At 40.7% G+C, this 19,928-nt stretch overlaps 1 protein-coding gene across 2 annotated transcripts in view; it reads right to left on the minus strand.

The window, feature by feature from the left end:
• Positions 1-19,928, minus strand: part of PRKCH (protein kinase C eta) — a 361,590-nt gene that overhangs the window by 273,774 nt on the left and 67,888 nt on the right. For both annotated transcript variants that reach the window (XM_018054083.1, XM_013967227.2), the window contains exon 2: positions 13,966-14,029. In XM_018054083.1, the coding sequence (XP_017909572.1) occupies positions 13,966-14,029 (64 nt within the window). The remainder of the gene's footprint in view (positions 1-13,965; positions 14,030-19,928) is intronic.

The following is a 19,928-nucleotide window of genomic DNA, read 5'->3' on the forward strand; positions in this document are numbered from 1 at the left end:
GTAAGAATTAACCTTCAAAAAGTTATATACTAAGTCTTGTATGTGCCCAGACTGACCTTTAACCTATTTACTTCTCCACATGTCACTCAGTTCAGTTCAGTTGCTCAGTCGTGTTCGACTCTTTGCGACCCCATGAATTGCAGCACGCCAGGCCTCCCTGTCCATCACCAACTCCCAGAGTTCACCCAAATTCACGTCCATTGAGTCAGTGATGGCATCCAGCCATCTCATCCTCTGTCGTCCCCTTCTCCTCCTGCCCCCAATCCCTCCCAGCATCAGAGTGTTTTCTAATGAGTCAACTCTTCGCGTGAGGTGGCCAAAGTACTGGCATTTCAACTTTAGCATCATTCCTTCCAAAGAACATCCAGGACTGATCTCTTTTAGAATGGACTGGTTGGATGTCCTTGCAGTCCAAGGGATTCTCAAGAGTCTTCTCCAACACCACAGTTCAAAAGCATCAATTCTTCAGCACTCAGCCTTCTTCACAGTCCAACTCTCACATCCATACATGATCACTGGAAAAAAACAAAGCCTTGACTAGACGGAGCTTTGTTGGCAAAGGAATGTCTCTGCTTTTGAATATGCTGTCTAGGTTGGTCATAACTTTCCTTCCAAGGAGTAAGCATCTTTTAATTTCATGGCTGCAACCACCATCTGCAGTGATTTTGGAGCCCCCAAAAATGAAGTCTGACACTGTTTCCCCATCTATTTCCCATGGAGTGATGGGACCAGATGCCATGATCTTCGTTTTCTGAATGTTGAGCTTTAAGCCAACTTTTTCACTCTCCTCTTTCACTTTCCTCAAGAGGCTTTTTAGTTCCTCTTCCCTTTCTGCCATAAGGGTGGTGTCATCTGCATATCTGAGGTTATTGATATTTCTCCTGGCAATCTTGATTCCAGCTTGTGCTTCTTCCAGCCCAGCGTTTCTCATGATGTACTCTGCATAGAAGTTAAATAAGCAGGGTGACAATATACAGCCTTGACGTACTCTTTTTCCTATTTGGAACCAGTCTGTTGTTCCATGTCCAGTTCTAACTGTTGCTTCCTGACCTGCATATAGGTTTCTCAAGAGGCAGGTCAGGTGGTCTGGAATTCCCACCTTTTCCAGAATTTTCCACAGTTTATTGTGATCCACACAGTCAAAGGCTTTGGCATAGTCAATAAAGCAGAAATAGATGTTTTTCTGGAACTTTCTTGTTTTTTCCATGATCCAGCGGATGTTGGCAATTTGATCTCTGGTTCCTCTGCCTTTTCTAAAACCAGTTTGAACATCTGGAAGTTCACAGTTCATGTATTGCTGAAGCCATGTCATTAGCATTTATTAAAACTCAACAAAAGTGAGTTTCCACCACATTCATGAGCAGAAGATTCTAGCTGAACCTAAATTTTCTGACTGTGTTTTAGATAGGTCAGGTGTACAGTAAGAGTAATTTCCTAATAACCTATAGCTGGAATTAAATTATACCTAATTATATTTAGCAGTGTATGGAATTGTTATATATATTGCCAGATAGTACATTTGAATGCATATTAAACTATGCAACTGATCCTAATGTAGCTTAGAACAATAAGAAACCCTGATGGAATACACAGAACTCAGGATAGTCTTCATGATAAATTTAAAAGTTTTTGCTTAACAACTTACATTAAATCACTATAAATGGATATAAATATGGTGCTCTATGGGCCCCTAGACAAAGAAGAAAGATTATGTTCAGCCAAATGGTAAGACAGCATCAAATATAGGTGAACTTCACTCAATTAACAAAGATGTGTTCCTGATAAGAGAAGTGACATTAACAGCATGCAGACTTTGTCAGCAAGGACGCTAGCACCTCCTCTGAACTTCAGTGCTTGGTAACAATCCTCCCCTCTGCTAACACTCACTCACCCACCACACTCCCACCTTAGAGTTTTTTTGTATTTCCTGTCCCCTCTTCCCGTAACACAACCTCATGGTCCCTCCTTCCCTTCAGGTCGACAGCTCCAACACCAACCTAATTTGAACAGAACAGCCACACACAGTCCTCATCTCTGTCCCCTCATTCTGCCCTATTTTTTCCAGAGCATTTACCACTTGGCATATTATGTTAATTTGTCTAGTTGTTTGTGTCTCCGCCCACACACCAAATTTTGACTTCTATAGGAATAAACTCAATGTCATTAGTAAGTACCGACCTACACACGCACGCATACATATATCACGTTATACATAAACACAGTGTGTGTCCAGAGAGAATTCTCTCGATCCACCGGACCCAAGTGGTGATAGTTTAGAAGTACTACCCAATCCAGTATATTCTGTAACCCAAGTAAATTCACAGAGACAGCAACCGACTTTCTCCAAAACAATGTTAGAACTAAGTTGCCACTTAAGAAAATCAAAGGCAATCTCTGATATACACAAGGAATGTGTCTTCAATCCTAGACCACTAAGGCTCCCCTCGCCCACTCTCAGCCTCACACAGGAAGTCATCTAGTGCTGAATAGAAATTTCAAACACCAGGATGAAATCCTAATGCTGATGACAAGTTTCAGGGGAGAAGAAATTGGTCTTCCTGCCTCTTCACCTGCCCACTGACACAGGCGTTATTGGGGAAAAAACCTACCAAAAGGGATGTCAATGTAACTGGCCTGGCACACAGAACCTCTGCTGCCTTGTTCATTTGAAACAATGAGAGCAGAGAGCACTAGGGATGCTGGAAATGAAACTGAAGCACAATGAAACCAGACTCTGTAGCAATTAATTTTTCTATCAAAAAATTAAATCATTTGTTTTCTCCAGATCTCAGCTCCACTGAGAGAATTCTGCATGAGTGTAATTCCAACTGAAAAAATATATATATTAAGCTTGAGAAAATGAAGATACTAGTCAGACTCTATGTTTTGCATGAATCTTGATTTCATATGAACATGCTGGTGGGTGAGTGTCACACAAGGTGAATCTGCGGATGCTTCCAACCATAGGTTTTTGAGCTATTTTTGCGGTTCAGCTTTTAGTGCTAACAGCTCTGTCCACTTGCTCAGAAGTACTGCGACTGCCTTGTTCTGCTCAAATCAAGCAAAGGTTTAGCATCAAGCTGCCAATAGCAGCATCTCTAAAGTTAGAAACCACCATAGGTTTCTAGGTAGTTTGGGTGTCATTTCCTGACCTCCCTATTTTTATGAGAAAGGGCTAATAACAAAAACCCACTGCAGAAGTGCAACACACAGTAAAAATAATTAGAGAAAAAGGATAACAGTTTCAAAAAAATGACTGAATTTTTCTGTTGTGTATATCACCTAATTGTCACCTAATGTCAGTCCCAATAGAGCATACACAAAAGCTTGTCAGTTCCTTCTTTAAATTATCACTAAAAGTGCTGGACTTCTGAAAGAAAGATTAAGGGGGAGATAACCTAGAAATTCTAGAGATAATTTGGCCTTAGGACCCTTTTCTAGTCTTAAAAATCAAGGGCTCAGTTTTGGTTTATGTGGGTTCTCTCTACTGTTATTTATCATGTTAGAAATTAAAATTGAGATTTTAAAAAATTTATTCATTTAAAACAATAACAAATTCATTGCATGTTAACAAATAACATTTTTATGAAAGATAACTTTATTTTTAAAAAAATTAAATGAGAAGAGTGGCATTGTTTTACAATTCTGCAAATCCCTTTAAAGTGTGACTCAGAGGGCAGTAGGATTCTTAGATCTGCTTCTGTATTCTATCTTCTACAACACTGTTTTAGATGAAGTATATGAACAAAATCTAGCCTCGTACAGACAGTAGTGGAAAAGAGAGTGTTTTAATAGCTTTTTCAGGTGCTTCTTTGAGTCTATACCAAAACTTGACACAACTGGTAGTTTAAGAGTTAGTTGCAATGTAGAATCTATATAATCGATGAGATTTTTATACTGTTACACAAAATCAATTAGTCTGTCTTAAGCTTTCAATGGGTCCTTGACTCATGCATGGTTTGTAACATTTTGTATCGGTCATTTTGAAAATACAGGTTTACTAAGTTATGCAGATCTTCTTCCAAATGTTAACCTATTTTACAATATTTTAAAAAAAGCCTCACAATTGTTAATAAACAACAAATTCATAAGAAAAGTCTTTTAAGTACTGTAAGCTGACAAGCTCATGTGGTGAGTATAAAATTTCTAAAATTCTACCCATGCCTTGCAGGGTCCAATTTTATCACCAGCATCACACTCAGCTTTTTGCTTGGAAATAACAAGCTCGTTTCATTCATTTTTAAGAAAATACCTGACAAAATCCTATGTCTCGATAACTACAGTTTGTCATTTTTTCAATAAAAAATGGTGTCCCATGGGGTGAAAAAAGTAGATTAATTATTCAAGTGTTCCTTCTTGAGACACAATAGTATTGTAGTATATAGCAGAGTGCCTTATGCATTGTTGTTGTTCAGTCCCTAAATTATGTCCGACTCTTTACAACCCCATGGACTGCAGCACACCAGGCTTCCCTGTCCTTCACTATCCCCAGAGTTTGCTCAAACTCAAGTCCATTGAGTCAGTGATGCTATAGAACCATCTCATCCTCTGCCACCCTCTTCTCCTTTGACTTCAATCTTTCTGAGCAACAGCATCTTTTCCAGTGATTCGGCTCTTCACATCAGGTGGCCAAAGTATTGGAGCTTTAGACTCAGCATCAATCCTTCCAATGAATAATCAGAGTTGAATATTCTGGAACTCCCAGAGATCTGCAGGACCACACTTTGGGAACCATTTAAAAGTTTATCATCAATAGTCAATGAAAGTAAGAGAAGTAGTCAGGATGAAGCCAACAATGGTTGAGACATAACTAGGCAAATATAGCTATCATATGCTAACTGAACTCATTTGACTTATAATTTTTCCAAGTTCTAGTTTAATGCTTTCATTAAGAGAACCTACTGATGATGATGGTAAAACTTAGCAAATCTCAAGCTCAGTCTTCCCAGAGTTCTCTGATCTATACCTGGTATTTAAGAAGGCGGTACCTTTCCCAGAATACTGTCAACCTTTATGTGTAAGAAGGGGGACTCCAAAGAAAGTCTTGCAAAAGAACATTATCCCAAAAGAAAACAAAACTCTGTGAAGGTTGGGATTATATCACCTATAGGACAGTTTTCATCCAAGGTAGAATAAAGAGAAAACATGGAAACACCTCCCCAATAGTTGATGGCCTAGAGAGATCTTGGACCTCAGCATCCCAGTCTGAGCTTGTGTCTGGGCTCCGGCACTCGTTACTCAGGAGACCATAGCAACTCAGCATCCCTGAGATGGAGTCACCATTTGCATACTGAGGATTACATCCACCTCAGTAGTTTGTTGTGAGGAGCAAATGAAATAATATGCATGATGGCATGAACATATAGAGGGCAACTATTAGGAGGGTAAGAGGCTATCTTGCTACTGGAAGAAAATGAAACAAGAGCTGCTATTGCTCCTTGCTCAGTTTCAGGCTGAGCACAGCATCTGGTCCTCAGAAGGAGTTCAATAAACGAGCCTGCTCTCATGGGAAAGAGGATCAGGTCAACCACAACATGGACAGTTTAGTTTCAATTCTTTAAAAAGATCATGTCTTTTTCCAGTTTTCCTTCTCTCCCCACTGCCTCAATGCCTCTTTGTTACCCTCCAGCCCTGTCTCCAACTCGGCAGTCATTTCCAATGGGAGCCACAGAACAGCCTGGACCACCAGGAGAACCAAAGTAGCCACTCGTCCTTCAGGTTGAATGTACAGAGAGAATACATATTTTTTTAAAAAGCTAACTTTAAAAAGATATATCAACAATATGTTGTCAGGCTTGAAACATGAGAAAGGAGTACTGAAAACTACCATCAGAGATGACTTTTTCCCCCTTTAAAAATAACACACAGAGAGTGTGAGAAACTGAGTTGCAGCCTTCAAGCAGTTAACACATGTTTCATCTGCCTCGGTGCACGCACCCATGATGATTTAGCAGAGAACATAATTACGTGTAGACCAGTGGTCTGGCACAGGAAATCTGAGCGAAAATGGTTCAAAAAGATCAGAATTTTACTCGATCTTACAGTGCACTCCCTTAGAAGAAAGAATACTTTTGGCAGATACCAAAATTCCGGCACTTTCCATCCTCTCCCCAGGGGAAATGAGTATTAGCTCTAAGTAACATAATAAGAGTCTGAAAGAAGGGGGGCAATTCAAAGCTTCAGTGAAGCTTTCTCGATGAGCTTCAAATCCACAAATGACAAGTTCTTTGTCAGACTGTATTTTTGTTTATCTTTTAAGAAATCACTTTTTCCTCCGAAGTGGTACAGAACACTCTCAACTTTGCTTGGGGAACTTTGGGGGAAAGACACGTCCACAAGATCTGTCTACCATTGATTCTTTTGCTTTACATCATTCTTTAAGAAAACTATCTTAAAATGAAACTTTCTAAGGGCAAAGTGTTATGCAATTGTTCATAGACGACTTACCTGTCATTCGTTATGAGTGAGAACTTTACAACAGAACGAAAGGATTTGTCTTACTCATTTCTTCCTACCTGCAGTTTCTGACTCACAGCTTAGTATTTATTTAGAATCTTTAAAAATATTTCTGAAGTACTCTAGTCATTTAAATTTTTAACTCTTCCTCTTCATCATACATAAAAATTGGGAATTAAGGATAAAATGTATAGATAAAAAAACACCAGCTTTATTATAAATGAGAATAGATTTCATGTGTTCAAAGTTAAAGCATCATTTGGCTGTTGCAGAGGCAACCCACATACTGTTTTTTGTTTAGGAAATAGGTATTTTAAATGTATAATTTTGATTTCTTATTAAGGAGAATTTCAAACACATGAAAAAGTAGTCAAACTTATAAACCTACATGTAACTGTCATCTAGCTTCAAGAGGCAACTTGTGGCCAATCTGGTTTTACCTGTACCCTCTCTCCCCTTCTCCCACCTCTGGAATATTCTGAAGTATACCTCAGAAATCATTTTATCAGTAAACACTTCAGTATGTATCGCTCATAGATGCTCTGTTTTAAACAACCAAAATGCCACAATCACAGCTATATAAGGTTAATAATTCCTTATTATGATGATGTATACAGTCATACATTTTCCCAGTTGTATCTTGGGAGTTAGTTTTGCAATTCTTGCTTGATACGTTTCACATGTTGAAGGTGGTTAATATGTTTCTCATTTATTATTTTGATTTTCTCTCCCTTTTTTCCTCCAATTTTTAATCTTTTGCTATTTTTGGTCTTTCCTTCTCTTTTCTTTTTCTCTTCCAATTTTTACTCAAAGGAACCAAGTCTCTTGTCTTATCAAATGTTCCCACATTTTGAATTTTGCTGATTGTACCTCATGGTGTCATTTTAAATGTGTCCCTATCCCCCTATTTCCTCCACAGTGGTGGTTAGATGTGGAAGCCTGACCAGATCCGGGCTTGATTTTTTGGCAAGACTACTTCACAAATGGGATGGTGTACTCCCATGAGGAAACACATGTCATCTGGTTCTCACTCTGTGGGCCAATCATTGCAGTATGAGATACTCTGAATTCAAGCAAACTTCACTTACATAAACTACATTATCTTCAAATCTTACACTGTATTTCTTAATAGCATTACAGTGCAGCACCATCTTTTTTGATTTGCTGAGGGGATATCACTATTTTAACAATTTCTTTTGTTGCTTCTCTTCCAATTATATAAGTGATGAGTTTAGTTCAATGCATTTTCATCAATATTTCAAACCTTCTTCTTTTTTTTTTTTGGCCATTCCACTCTTCCAGGTAAGAACTAGTCCAGCACAGTGACCATCAAACAGAGCCATAGTGACAGCATCTAGAGGCTGCATTAAAAGTCCAGGTTTCTTTCATCACTTTAATAAAATTTCAGCTCGATTAGGTGGCTGATCCAGTGGTGAGCTCCAGAAAGGTTTAGCCAGAGTGAAATAAATGACATAAGACAGTCCTTTCAAAACAATAAGTCAGTTCAACTGGGTCTTGGCAGCAGTGCTGAGGGGAATTCTATATCTGATCAAGAGTGATAACACCTTTCTTAATATGAACAATGGTGACGGGTTTTTGATCCAGTTGACAATGTTATGCCTTTCAGCTCTGTGACAGATCTCCATGAAGAGTTTTTCTTGCTCCGTCTCAATTTAATGTTGGGTTTCGAAGCAGGCTCATCCTCTCATCTCAGCATTAAACATAAATCTATACACAGCACACTTCATGATCAAATTGTGAAGCTACTGCTGTTAACACCAATTTATGCATAATTTTTTTTTCTAAAACTCTTTTATGTTCTGCCCTTTCTCCAAACTTCATTAGCAAACATTTTGATGTCAATTTGGAAGATGTTCTACCATCTGACAAAACAGTCCCTAACATGCAGTAAGCACTCAAATATTATTGAATAAGTAATAAATATGCTAACAAAATGAGTGTTCATTAAGTAAACCTTCAACAGAGTTTGAGTAAGTTTCACAAATTATAATCTGTGAGCCAGATTCTTAATTGTTGGTGTTCCACAGAGTTCTGCTCTTAGTCAACCTTGGTTTTCTAAATCCCAGCCTCCAGACTGGCTCCCACTGGCAGCCAGAGCTATATCTCACACCTAGATCCCTTAACAAAACTCTAGACTCTTATTGCTACTAAGCATCTCCTCTTGGGTTTCCCACAAGTGTCTCAAACTCCACCTGCTCAAAGCTAAATTCATCACTTTCTCCTGCTATGTTTCTAGTCTGGTGAATGCACGACATCCTCTGGGCATCACCAGAGTCTCATCCTTCTTCATACCTGACACCCCATGAGTTGCCAATTCCTGCTGGTTTCAAGACCTACATATTTCTCATAGCTGTCTCCCACTCTCCATTCATCCCCACAGATTCCACCTTAACTCCAGTTCTAGTAATCTCTCTCTTAGAAAACTTTGATTGTTTCTTACTGGCTATCTATACCCGTCTCCTCTTATGATCCTAATAGCCCCCTGCCGCCAGCCTCATGTACCTATGGCTACCAAGTAAGATTTTCCCATTCCCTAAAACCCTTCACTGGCACCCCATCATGTCTGCGAGCCTAGAAGTAGTGCAACCATGCAGTTTATCCTCTAACCTGGGATCCTCATGAGACTGCAAGGTGATGCTGTGAATGGTTCACACTGGCACTGCAGACAAACTCAGACTGTCCTGGGCAAACCTATGCCTGCCTGTGGGCTCAGCTGCTCGTCTGTGCGTGGCTCGTTTCGATCCCAGGGACCGTAGCCCACCAGGCTCCTCTGTTCATGGGATTTCCCAGGCAAGAATACTGCGGTGGGTTGCCATTTCCTTCTCCAGAGGAGCTTCCCAATTGAGGATTGAATCTACATCTCCTGCACGGGCAGGCAGACTCTTTACCTCTGAGCCATGTGCATGAGGCCCTCCTCCCAAGTCTCTGCGCACTTCCGGCCACACTCCCTCTCACTCAGCACCCCTCTCACTCAGCACCCCTCTCACTATGTTCAGTCTATGGAACTCTTCACTGTTCTCTCACCCCTATACCTGTGAACACGCTATCTGCCCCTCTTGAACCTTCTCCTCCACCAGCAATATTTCTATTGATTGTTCCACCATGCTCCCCAGTGGAGCTTCCTCCAGAATCTCCTGGCTGATCTGATCACATGTTCCTGCCAGCCAGCACCATGGCTTGGACTTACTCCTGTGCTGGGCCCTGGGCCCCCATACTGTACACATAGGCTGCATCTGCCCACAGCAGACGAGCTCATTCCAGTGTCTGTATCTTGTTCATCTTTATATCCCCAGCATCTGTGATGAGATCACAGGTCTGTACTCGGCAGGCATCGCTCATGTCATTTCTCATGTCATGTCTTATATTTAATAAAAACTCTTTTGCCTTAGCTGCAAATTCAGCACAATTATCGAAAGATGAGAAGATGAGACAGGATGAAATAAGGACTAGTCAGCAGCTCCTAATGCCAGTCTGGTATATCACAGACCATACCTCCATTTAAGCAATTGCTTTTTAAAGGAGAGCCTTGGGATTATAGCATCTGTTAATGGCAGAACCCCTAGAGCAGGCCATGAAAGGGAAACAGGCATGGCAATAAGCCAACATCACATTAGAAACTGTCCACTAAATTCTTGAGGCTTCTAGCATAAAAAAAAACCTGAGGCTTCTAGTATAAAAGAAAATCAGTGTCGAAATAAAGTACACCTGCTGAGGATACATGGGTGCCTTGCAGGGGTGCGGAGAATGACAGGAATCTTGCTGCCATGACAACAGGAACATGGAGATGTGCCTTCATAGAACACTCTACACTTTCCTACACTTTCCATCATCTGACCTTCAAAATAACCCTGTGAGATAGATCAGATGTACACTGAGGCTCAACCAAGATTTCTTTCTTTTTGAACTTCACTCTTATTTTATATTATAGTTGATTTACAATGTTGTGTTAGTTTCTGCTGCACAGCAAAGTGATTCAGTTATACATGTATCCTTTTTTCAGATTCTTTTCACATATAGGTTATTACAGAATATTGAGTAGAGTTCCCTATGTTATAGGTCCTTGTTATCTATTTTAAATATAGTAGTGTGTATATGTTAGTCCCAACCTCCTAATTTATCCTTCCTCCACCTTTGCTTTCCCCTTTGGTAACTATGAATTTATTTTCTGAATCTGTGATTCTGTTTCTGTTTTGTAAATAAGCTCATTTGTAGCATTTTTAAGATTTCACATATAAACGATATCATATGATATTTGTCTTTCTCTGCCTGATTTACTTTACTTAGTGTGATAATCTCTAGGTCCATCCATGTTGCAGCAAATGGCATCATTTCATTCTTTCATCAACCAACATTTCTTGAGCCTTGACAATCTCTCTGGGATCCCAGGCCAATGCCCCCTTCACAGCCTGAGCCACACCAGGCAAGCCTGACCTCACCCTGCTCCTTTATGTAAAGCCCTCCAGCACCCCAGGTGGGAACTAGAGCTCCAAATCTTCTACCAGCTGACCTGTCACCTGACAGCCAGACATGACCTAGGGTGGCTGACAGGAGAGAGGCCAAACCAGGGACATTCTCACAGAGCCAGGTCCATGTGCTGCCACAGCCGAGGCAGGAATGTGGGGGCTGGGGAGCTCCATTCCTTCCTTGAGTAACACACACAGAGACAGCCATCACATTCTCTGCATCTGACAAGGAAGCTGTGCCCTAAGGCTGCAGCAACGTACCAGCTCAAGTTGAGCCCCAGCCTAGGAGCTAAACTGGCAAGATAAGGCTCCCACAGACAGGGAGATCAGCTCTGAGCTTCTAAAATACAGCCCACACAGTGATGCTACAGATCCTGGAACTTGAACATCAAAAATCTCCTTCTCATCAGTAAAACAGCCCTTTTAACATCATTTAAAAATACACAGGCACACCTAAGAGGGGTAGAATGCTAAGATATCAATCATTATCACTGTAGTATGAATTAGCCCATGAATCCCCTGTCTTCCTTATTAGCAAGTGTTCCTGGAGAGAGGAGATCACTGAGCATCTTTCTGGAGTAAGACACTTGAAGACAGAGAACAGGAAGGACTAACTTAAAGGGGAGGTGGAATTACCCAAGATGAACTTGGCCTGCCTCGCCATTTTACCCAGGGTCACCTCTGAAAGGAATATTATTGCAATGTCCTAGTAAGAACTCACCCCGAGAATTCTAACATGTATACTGTCATGTAAGAATTGAATCGCCAGTCCATGTCTGACGTAGGGTGCAGCATGCTTGGGGCGGGTGCATGGGGATGACCCAGAGAGATGTTGTGGGGAGGGAGGTGGGAGGGGGGTTCATGTTTGGGAACGTATGTAAGAATTAAAGATTTTAAAATTTAAAAAATAAAAAAAAATTAAAAAATTTAAAAAAAAAAGAACTCACCCCGAGTAACATTTGACATTCTTTTTATCACTATAACTAATAAATTAATACTATGAGAACATTGAGGACTATTCCAGCACCATTGTTCTGATGTTTCTAGTGTACAATTAAGGAAGATAGAAATGTAATAAAATTTATTCTTAGAGGGACAGCATAACTCTTAAAAAGAGATGTCATGTAACAACAACAGCACCTTCAGACCTGCTCTAACACACATGGCCTTACTCCTCTGGCCCCTTGCAACTTACTGCAGCATATTCGGGTAGGTCAGCATATTCAGAATCTTATCCACTCCTCATTCATGCCTCTACACTCACTGCTGGGTTTGTCTATACCATGGTTGTACCCACTTTCCATGTGCTGTAAGAATGTTCTCTCAGCAATGTTCTGTAATATTACATTATATTTTATTTGACTGAGTTATGAACAGATTCATTTTTTCTCACGAATCTTATTTGTTCAAAATGCCAAGCAAAACCAAAAGACTTGTGAGCAGGCAGAAGACCCCTAAACTATAATCTGGACAGTTTTTTCATGTTCAAGTAACCCAAGTGTCTGCTAATTTCAATATCAGAGCAAAAGGATAAGATGCAACAACTGAGACAAGTTGAAAAATACTAACCTTAAGATAATTTGCCCATATGAAGGAGAAGGGTTAAATGGGATAAGAGAAAATCATTTCTCAAAGGTGTCACCAATTTGCAAAATGCCAACACCAAACAGACAAACCATAAAGCCACACCTCTACAGAACTTTGCAAGGATTTTAGTAATGGCAGAATAGCTTGCAAAGGACTTACCCTGCCAACAAAAACAATTAAATATTTAGAGATGTATTCTAAAACAATTAATTGGAAACACTGGAAAGCCACTAGAAAAGGGACAGAAATTGCAAGGAATTTGATATGCAAATTAATACCACAAGTTATCATTCCATAGCCACCAGCATGTCTAAAATTAAAGAGAATTACCACATCAAATGTTGGTGAGGACATGGAGTAATTAGAACTCTCATACATTGCTGGTGGGAATATAAGAATACAACCACTTTGGAAAATCATGTGAGTTTCTTACAAAGTTAAACATGTATCTACTGTGTTATTCAGCAATTCCACTGCTAGGCATTTACCCAAGAGAAATCAAGGCGTAATTTATGTACAAGAATATTTATGGAAGCATTCTTCATAATAACCCCAAATAGGGAAAACTCCAAAATGTCCATCAGGACAAGAATGAGCAAACAAAATTGTGCTACATTTATAGAATGGAATATTCACCAATAAAAAAGAATGGAATACTAATATACACAACGACACGCATAGATCTTACAGAAATTATGCTGAGCAAAATAAATCAGACACAGAAGAGAACATGTTATATAGTTCCATTTATATGAACTTCCAGAATAGACAAAACTAAACTACAGTGAAAAAAACAAAACAAAATATTGCATTTCTTATCTCTGGCAGCAGGGGATTAACTAGGAAAGGACACAGGGAACTTTCGGAAGGATGGAAATGTTATGTCTTGGATTGCAGTGCTAGTTACATGGTTGTACGCATTTGTCAAAATAAAATTCTTCACTTCTGATCTATTCAATTCACTGTATATAAACTTTACCTCAATTAAAAATAAAGGAAAGTGGGAGGTGAGGGTAGTGTCAGGGGAAGAGGAAAAGAATCACTCGAAGGACAGGATGAGATAAAGATTATAAGGAAGAGAATATGATCTTTCAATTTTTAATACATTAAGAGGCAAACTAAAGGTTAGGCCCAAAGCCAAAAATTTAAGTACAGTTTAATAGACATGAATCAAAAAAGGCAAGAACTTCTTGAACTAAGAAGATGATGAATAAAAGCCAAAACACAAGATTGCCAGAATTAGCAAATATATTTGCTCTGGCAACGAAAACCAACAGACCATTAGGCAATAAAATACCAACCAGCCTAATTTAAACAGTTAATTTTTTAAAGTATCTTTTATAAAATATTTTTTTCATTATTTCTATGATAGAAATTCCTATTGAGTATGAACTCAATAGTACATAAATACCAGAAACCACCCCAAATTCATTCTTACCTTCAGTGAAACTCCCTGTTAGAGTTATTACGACAAACACTTTCCCTTCTGGCTCCAGATCCACCTAGAGAGAGAGGGAAAAATATGTTATATTCTAATTTTGAAGTATTGTTTTGGTGGATCTCAAAAAATTCTTTACAGAGAGGCCTCAATGTGCAAATCACAGCCACAGATCGGATCTAAGTCTTTCACTGAACAGAAGGTGGGCAGGAAACAAGCAACAGTGAAAGAAGTTGTGAAGGATGAAAAACAGATCTGAACGAAACTATCCTTGCAATGCTTCGCCTCTCCTGAAATTTTTCCTCTTCCATTTTGGCTCTTTGAGATATTGATAAGCATTCATACACAAGGTCACCATTTCTGAAACATCCCTAACTGATGGGCAGCATTTGTAAGAACAATATTTTGCTACACCACGTGGCACATATATAGAGTAGAGAAATAATGGCAACACAAAAGGCTATGAACCAATGTGGTATGGCCAGCTGCACACCTGCAGTTTGGGGAAGTATTAAGCTTGACTGAAAGAGTGCTGTCTCTGTCTATCCCACTTCCACTTGAGTGCAATTCATCTTCAGGAAGCACCAGGAGAGGCAGTACATTCTCTACTGTGTGCATCCCCTACTCTCAACCGTTCACAGGAACACCAAGGTTCCTTTCTGTTCTCACCTATGAGCTGAGAAAACAAGATGGACATCCTGCCAATGAGGCAGCTGGACGTCTTCTCACAGATCCCATCTTCTGAAAACATGCCCGTCTCCCAAAAGCCTTCACCCAGCATGGCCCCAGGGTGAAGGGGCATGTGCCCTCCATGTCTGCTCTGACCACGTGGGCCCAGGCAGGCAGGCTCTGCCCTCTTCACGCCAACCTTGAACTACCCATGAACACCTCTAAGCCATGGATTCTGATACATAAATTTACACAAATACATAAATTTACAATATTTTAATTGTAATTAAATACATAACTTTACAATTGTCCTTAAATGTTTGTTGGCCAAGCCCAAATGAACTTCTTGGCCAACCCAATAAAGACCTCATCAAGTTTAGCCCAGAACTTCAGTCCTGCCTTTGTTCTGAAGACAGAAAGGTCTGGAGAAGTTGACTATAGAATATTAAATTTAAATGAGCTGCAAATCATCTGGTACAGTGTTCAAACTAGACCAGAACGTGGACTCCAGTCTGATTGGCACAGTGGCTCTGGGCAAGGTCTTAACCATCCCGTTTCACTGCTCACAACTCCAAGTCCATGATACCATTACTCAGCATTTCTGACATTGCTCCCATGAGACAACCTCAAAGAACTTTGACAGTGCTATTCACTGCCTGTACTATACCAACACGTGACCCATACTGAAGGGAAAAAAATGCATTGACCATACGCTAGCTCACTGCCACCTGTCTTTAAACACCACACCCTGCTTTTACCTTTTCAAAAGTACTAACAAACAGTACAAAACTGTTTTGTACTGACTCAGAAATCTTCATCTACGTAAGAGCTGATTCTCATAAACTCTGCCTTTCTCTGCCTTCAGTCTACTACTATCAACGTGGTTACCGCATTGCAATTCACCCCAGTGTTCAAACCAGCTTCTTGCATCACGACTACTGCTAACTTAACAATATCCCCTTAACTACCTTAACCCCACTTGTGAACCCTTATAGAACAGCTCTGAAAATAGAACTCTCTGGAGAGATGACTAAACAGGATGTCAGTCTCTAATTGTCTCCACTCTCTGCCTTGACTTGTTTCAAGTCAAAAATATTTTTAAAAGCCACTCCCTCGTCTTCAATATAAAATCCTGTCAGAGCCACACACATGCACACACACTGACCTCACATCATCCACTGCTGCTGGCACAGGAGCTGCTGCCAGGCCCCAGGCAGACAGACTGCCAGGCCACCTCTGTGACACAGCACGTGAACTCCTCCAACACTGCCTGATGGCCTACAAAGAAGGTCCCTCCACCCCATGGGTCAGGAGCTGCTCTGACAGAGAGCAGGAGACTCCAGCACGGAGAACCAGGAGCTCTCACAGTGCAACAGGTTTGATCCTCAATTTTGACCCAAGCCACCCTTGTGGTGGAAAAGCCAGACTCAAATACCACCTGTAAACCAAGTTCCTCTAAGACCTCTGACCTTAGAATAAGAATTTACCTACTGCAGGTCGAGACTGATAAGTGAGACATGAAAATCATGTGATGAGTTTCATATAACAGAGATTTTTAAATGGAACAGAAAACATGAACAAACCAAATATGAAGGAAAAGTACTATGTCATGAAAATTGTTTGCAGTTCTGTATGCATAATTAAGGGCATACTGGGCTTTAGGGTAAAAATGTATTCCTTACTGTGTTACAGAGAAACAGTTTGACAGTGTGGCCTTAGAGGTGAACTGCTACATCTACACAGTGCAATGGCTTGGCATCTATTCATGGTGGCTGTTCAGACACTGTCAGTGACAGCCAACTGATACCTCTGCAGCTGACCTCTTTCATTCCTGTCCCCCAGGGTAATCGTTCTCTGTGACCAATAGCTTCCATTGGCGGAAATGCAGTGACCAATAGCTTGCATTCACCAACCCTAGTTTTGTGCCCTATAGCTGTAGCACATATTTTAGCTCTAGGCAGAATATCCATGCCTGCTTCTGGCAACAGCACTTCAGCTTTGAGAACCACCCTGCCCTCACATTAGTCCATGGCTCAGCTGTGATTCTATCCCTGCTTCAGAGTGGACATGTGACCCAAGTTTGCCAAGCAGAGCACTGAACTCCCTCAGTCATGATGACCGGCCTGAAACTGACATATGCCCTATATCACCATCTGAGTACTTGCTACTCCCTACCCTTAGTCACTGGTGCAGCTTTGCACAACAGAATGCAAATAGGTTCAATCAGGAATCCTGGATCTATAGGGAGCAATACAATCTCACTCCAGCTGAACTTCAATCTGGAAGGACAGAAACTTGGGAATGTCTGGCACCATTTGGTGACACTGGGCTGCAGAATGAAGCCAATAAAGAAGGGAGAACTGAAAAAGAAAGGGACCAGGTCTTGATGTCATTCAAAGCCTTAGATCGAGCCCTGCTTTATTCTTCTGGATCTCTCAGTTATTTGAGCCCATACATTCTTTTTCCTTTGGCCAGTTTGAGTAAGGTGTTTTTTTTTTAAATCACTTGCACCCAAAAAGGCTTATCCAAATTGGCAGCCTAAGAGAATAAGTCATATTTTTAATAAAGTCAATTATCACCTCCCCTGTACACCGTCTAACACCTATGCCATCCCCTACAATCTGTTTCCCTGTCTTCCCAGCACTGAAACAGCTCCTGTAACACATGTGCGCACCCGATGGTTAGATCCAAAGATGTGTCTGTCTTTCCCTCATCTGACTTCTCTGCAGTATCTGATGTTCTGGCCAGCTTCCTCTTTCGTGAATCTCTCTATAAACCCTGCAGCTCCTAAGTCCTCTTTTCCTCCCACAGGAATATTCAGACTCATGATTTCAAAATCTACCTGAGAATCTTTTGGAGTAGGAGAAAACAAACACATCAGAATCTCCAAAAGGGTATGGTCACTTACCTAAGTCTCAAGCACAGACTTTACTTCCAAACCTATCTATGCACCTTTTCTGAAAGTCTCCATCTCTACGTCTCATTGAGAAAATCCCTTTAATTCAACATGTCCAGAGTGCAAAGTCATATGTTGTACCCACTAACTGACTCCCCCCATTCCTGATTCCACGTTTTCCCAGCAGCCCACACTCCTCACCATGTGCATGTAATCCTACCACATAACTCCAAGTCCACTTTCTGAGAATCTTCTCAGCCCACCCCTTCCTCTCCATCCTTCTGCTCTGCCTCACCTAGCCTCTTCCAGAACCAGCGTCCTAGCTGGTTTCTGTCTCCAGACTCACTGTCCTCCAGCTGTTACCACTGACATTTCAAAAGTGAAAGTCTGACTTTCTAACTTAAAACCTTTCTATGTGTCCTCTCTCTTCTCTGATAACAGCCAAACTCCTCAGCAGGGCACACAGCCCTGCATGCTGTGTCCTCACCACCCCAAACACACACAACCCATATCTCAGCCTCTTTCAATTACCTGTAGACTCTGCGGGGAGGCATGTTATTTCATTTATAAGCTGAGAGATCAACAAAACGGATTCTGGGTCAGACAGCATAATGGAGAATGTGGTCAAAATGGTGGAAAATACCCATTACCTGTCTGAAGCTTACTGCCTAGTGATTTGGGGCATGCGGCCTTTTTATCTAGAAAATCCTTCTCTTTGTAAACTGTCAAACTCCTATTTGTCCATTGAGAGTCAACTCAAAACTCATTTTTTTACAGGAAGACCTTCTGAGACCACTTTTGTTTTAGTTATTTATTTTTATTATTACTTTTTAAGGATGGCTTTATTACCTTGCCAGGCAAAGAGGGGCTCATCAGGCTTTTTTTATAAGGGAGTGGGATTGATTTATTTATGGCTGTGCTGAGTCTTCTCTGCTGCTCACAGGCTTCTCATTGAGGTAGCTTTTCATTACAGAGCATGGGCTCTAGAGCACCTGGGCTCAGGCGCTGTGGTGCAAAGGCTGAGCCGCTCTGCGCCATGTGGGATCTTCCCGGACCAGGGATAGAACCGGTGTTCCCTGCATTGTAAGGCAGATTCTTAACCACTAGACCACCAAGTAAGTCTCAAGACCTCTTTTAGACAAGTGGACAACCCCACACCATTACAGAGACCATTGTTGGAACCCACTTATTGTTATGCCCTGGTCACTTGGGACACTGCCTTGCACATAAGAGGACTGAAATGGTTTTGTGAGAAAATTAACAAACCAACAAGGATATTCCAAATAGTTTCACACAGGACATGGTTTTCTCCTCTTTTACCATTCTGATAAGTTTCCTCCAGATAAGCTCCAATTTCTCCACACCCCCATGAAAGAGCGAACATCAGCCCACAGGTGCAACCAAACCTTAACAGGATAAAGCAAGGTTATCACAACCTTGATGTCAACACTGACAGTGCCCTTTAGTGATGCAGCTACAGACCTTCATGAACAATTTAGAGAAGATCCAGTGACCCAACCTGAGTTTGTCATCAACTAAAACCTTTGCATCTTTTCTACCTGCTGTAAGGCTCTGCTTTCCACATCCTAAACAGTGATTAGGCCCCAAATCCTAAGCTTTGTATTTTTCTACAGAATTTCAGCTCGCTTCTGTGGGTCCCAAGGCTCACTGAATCCCAAATCCAGTCATTCAGTCTCTCGGCTCGTCAGCTTCATGGCCTTCCAAATCAGGGCCTGGGTTACCGTGTCATCATCTATGGCACTTACAGAATGTACATTATAACAGGGCTGAGGCCAGAGTGCCCAGGAGGCCCCACTTTCAAAGTCAGACCTTGAGCATTCTTTCTGCAACAGTCATTCAGGGAGAAGAGAATAAACTAAGCCCTCTTTCCTATAGACCACTTCTATTAGTGAGGAGGGCAACTCCAAAGTCCTTGTTGAAATTCAGAAAGCAATGGCCTTCAAAATGTGGCATTCTTATGAACCCATATAGGATATTCCTATACACAATACTGAACTTGAACTCACACACTGTAGCTTATACAGAAATTAACTCAAAATGGATTACAGAGCTAAATATAAAGCCTAAAACTTTAATACTTCAAGAAAAATACATCAGAGAAAATCTTTGGGACCTTGGGTTAGGCAAATATTTCCTAGATATAAGACCAAAGTGCAACCCATTAAAAAACAAAATGATAATCTGGACTTCATCTAAATGAAAATGTCTGCTCTTGGAAAGATAGTTTCAAGAGAATGAAAGACAAGCTACAGATCCGGAGAAAATATATGTAACTTTTTCTCATAAAGAACTCGCTTAACTCTGTTTTAAAACAACGACAAAAAAAAAACCCAATTTTTAAAAAATGAGCTTCATCACTTAATTTCACCAAAGAAGA

Source organism: Capra hircus, chromosome 10 (assembly GCF_001704415.2).
Source record: "Capra hircus breed San Clemente chromosome 10, ASM170441v1, whole genome shotgun sequence".
Classification (NCBI taxonomy): domain Eukaryota; kingdom Metazoa; phylum Chordata; class Mammalia; order Artiodactyla; family Bovidae; genus Capra; species Capra hircus.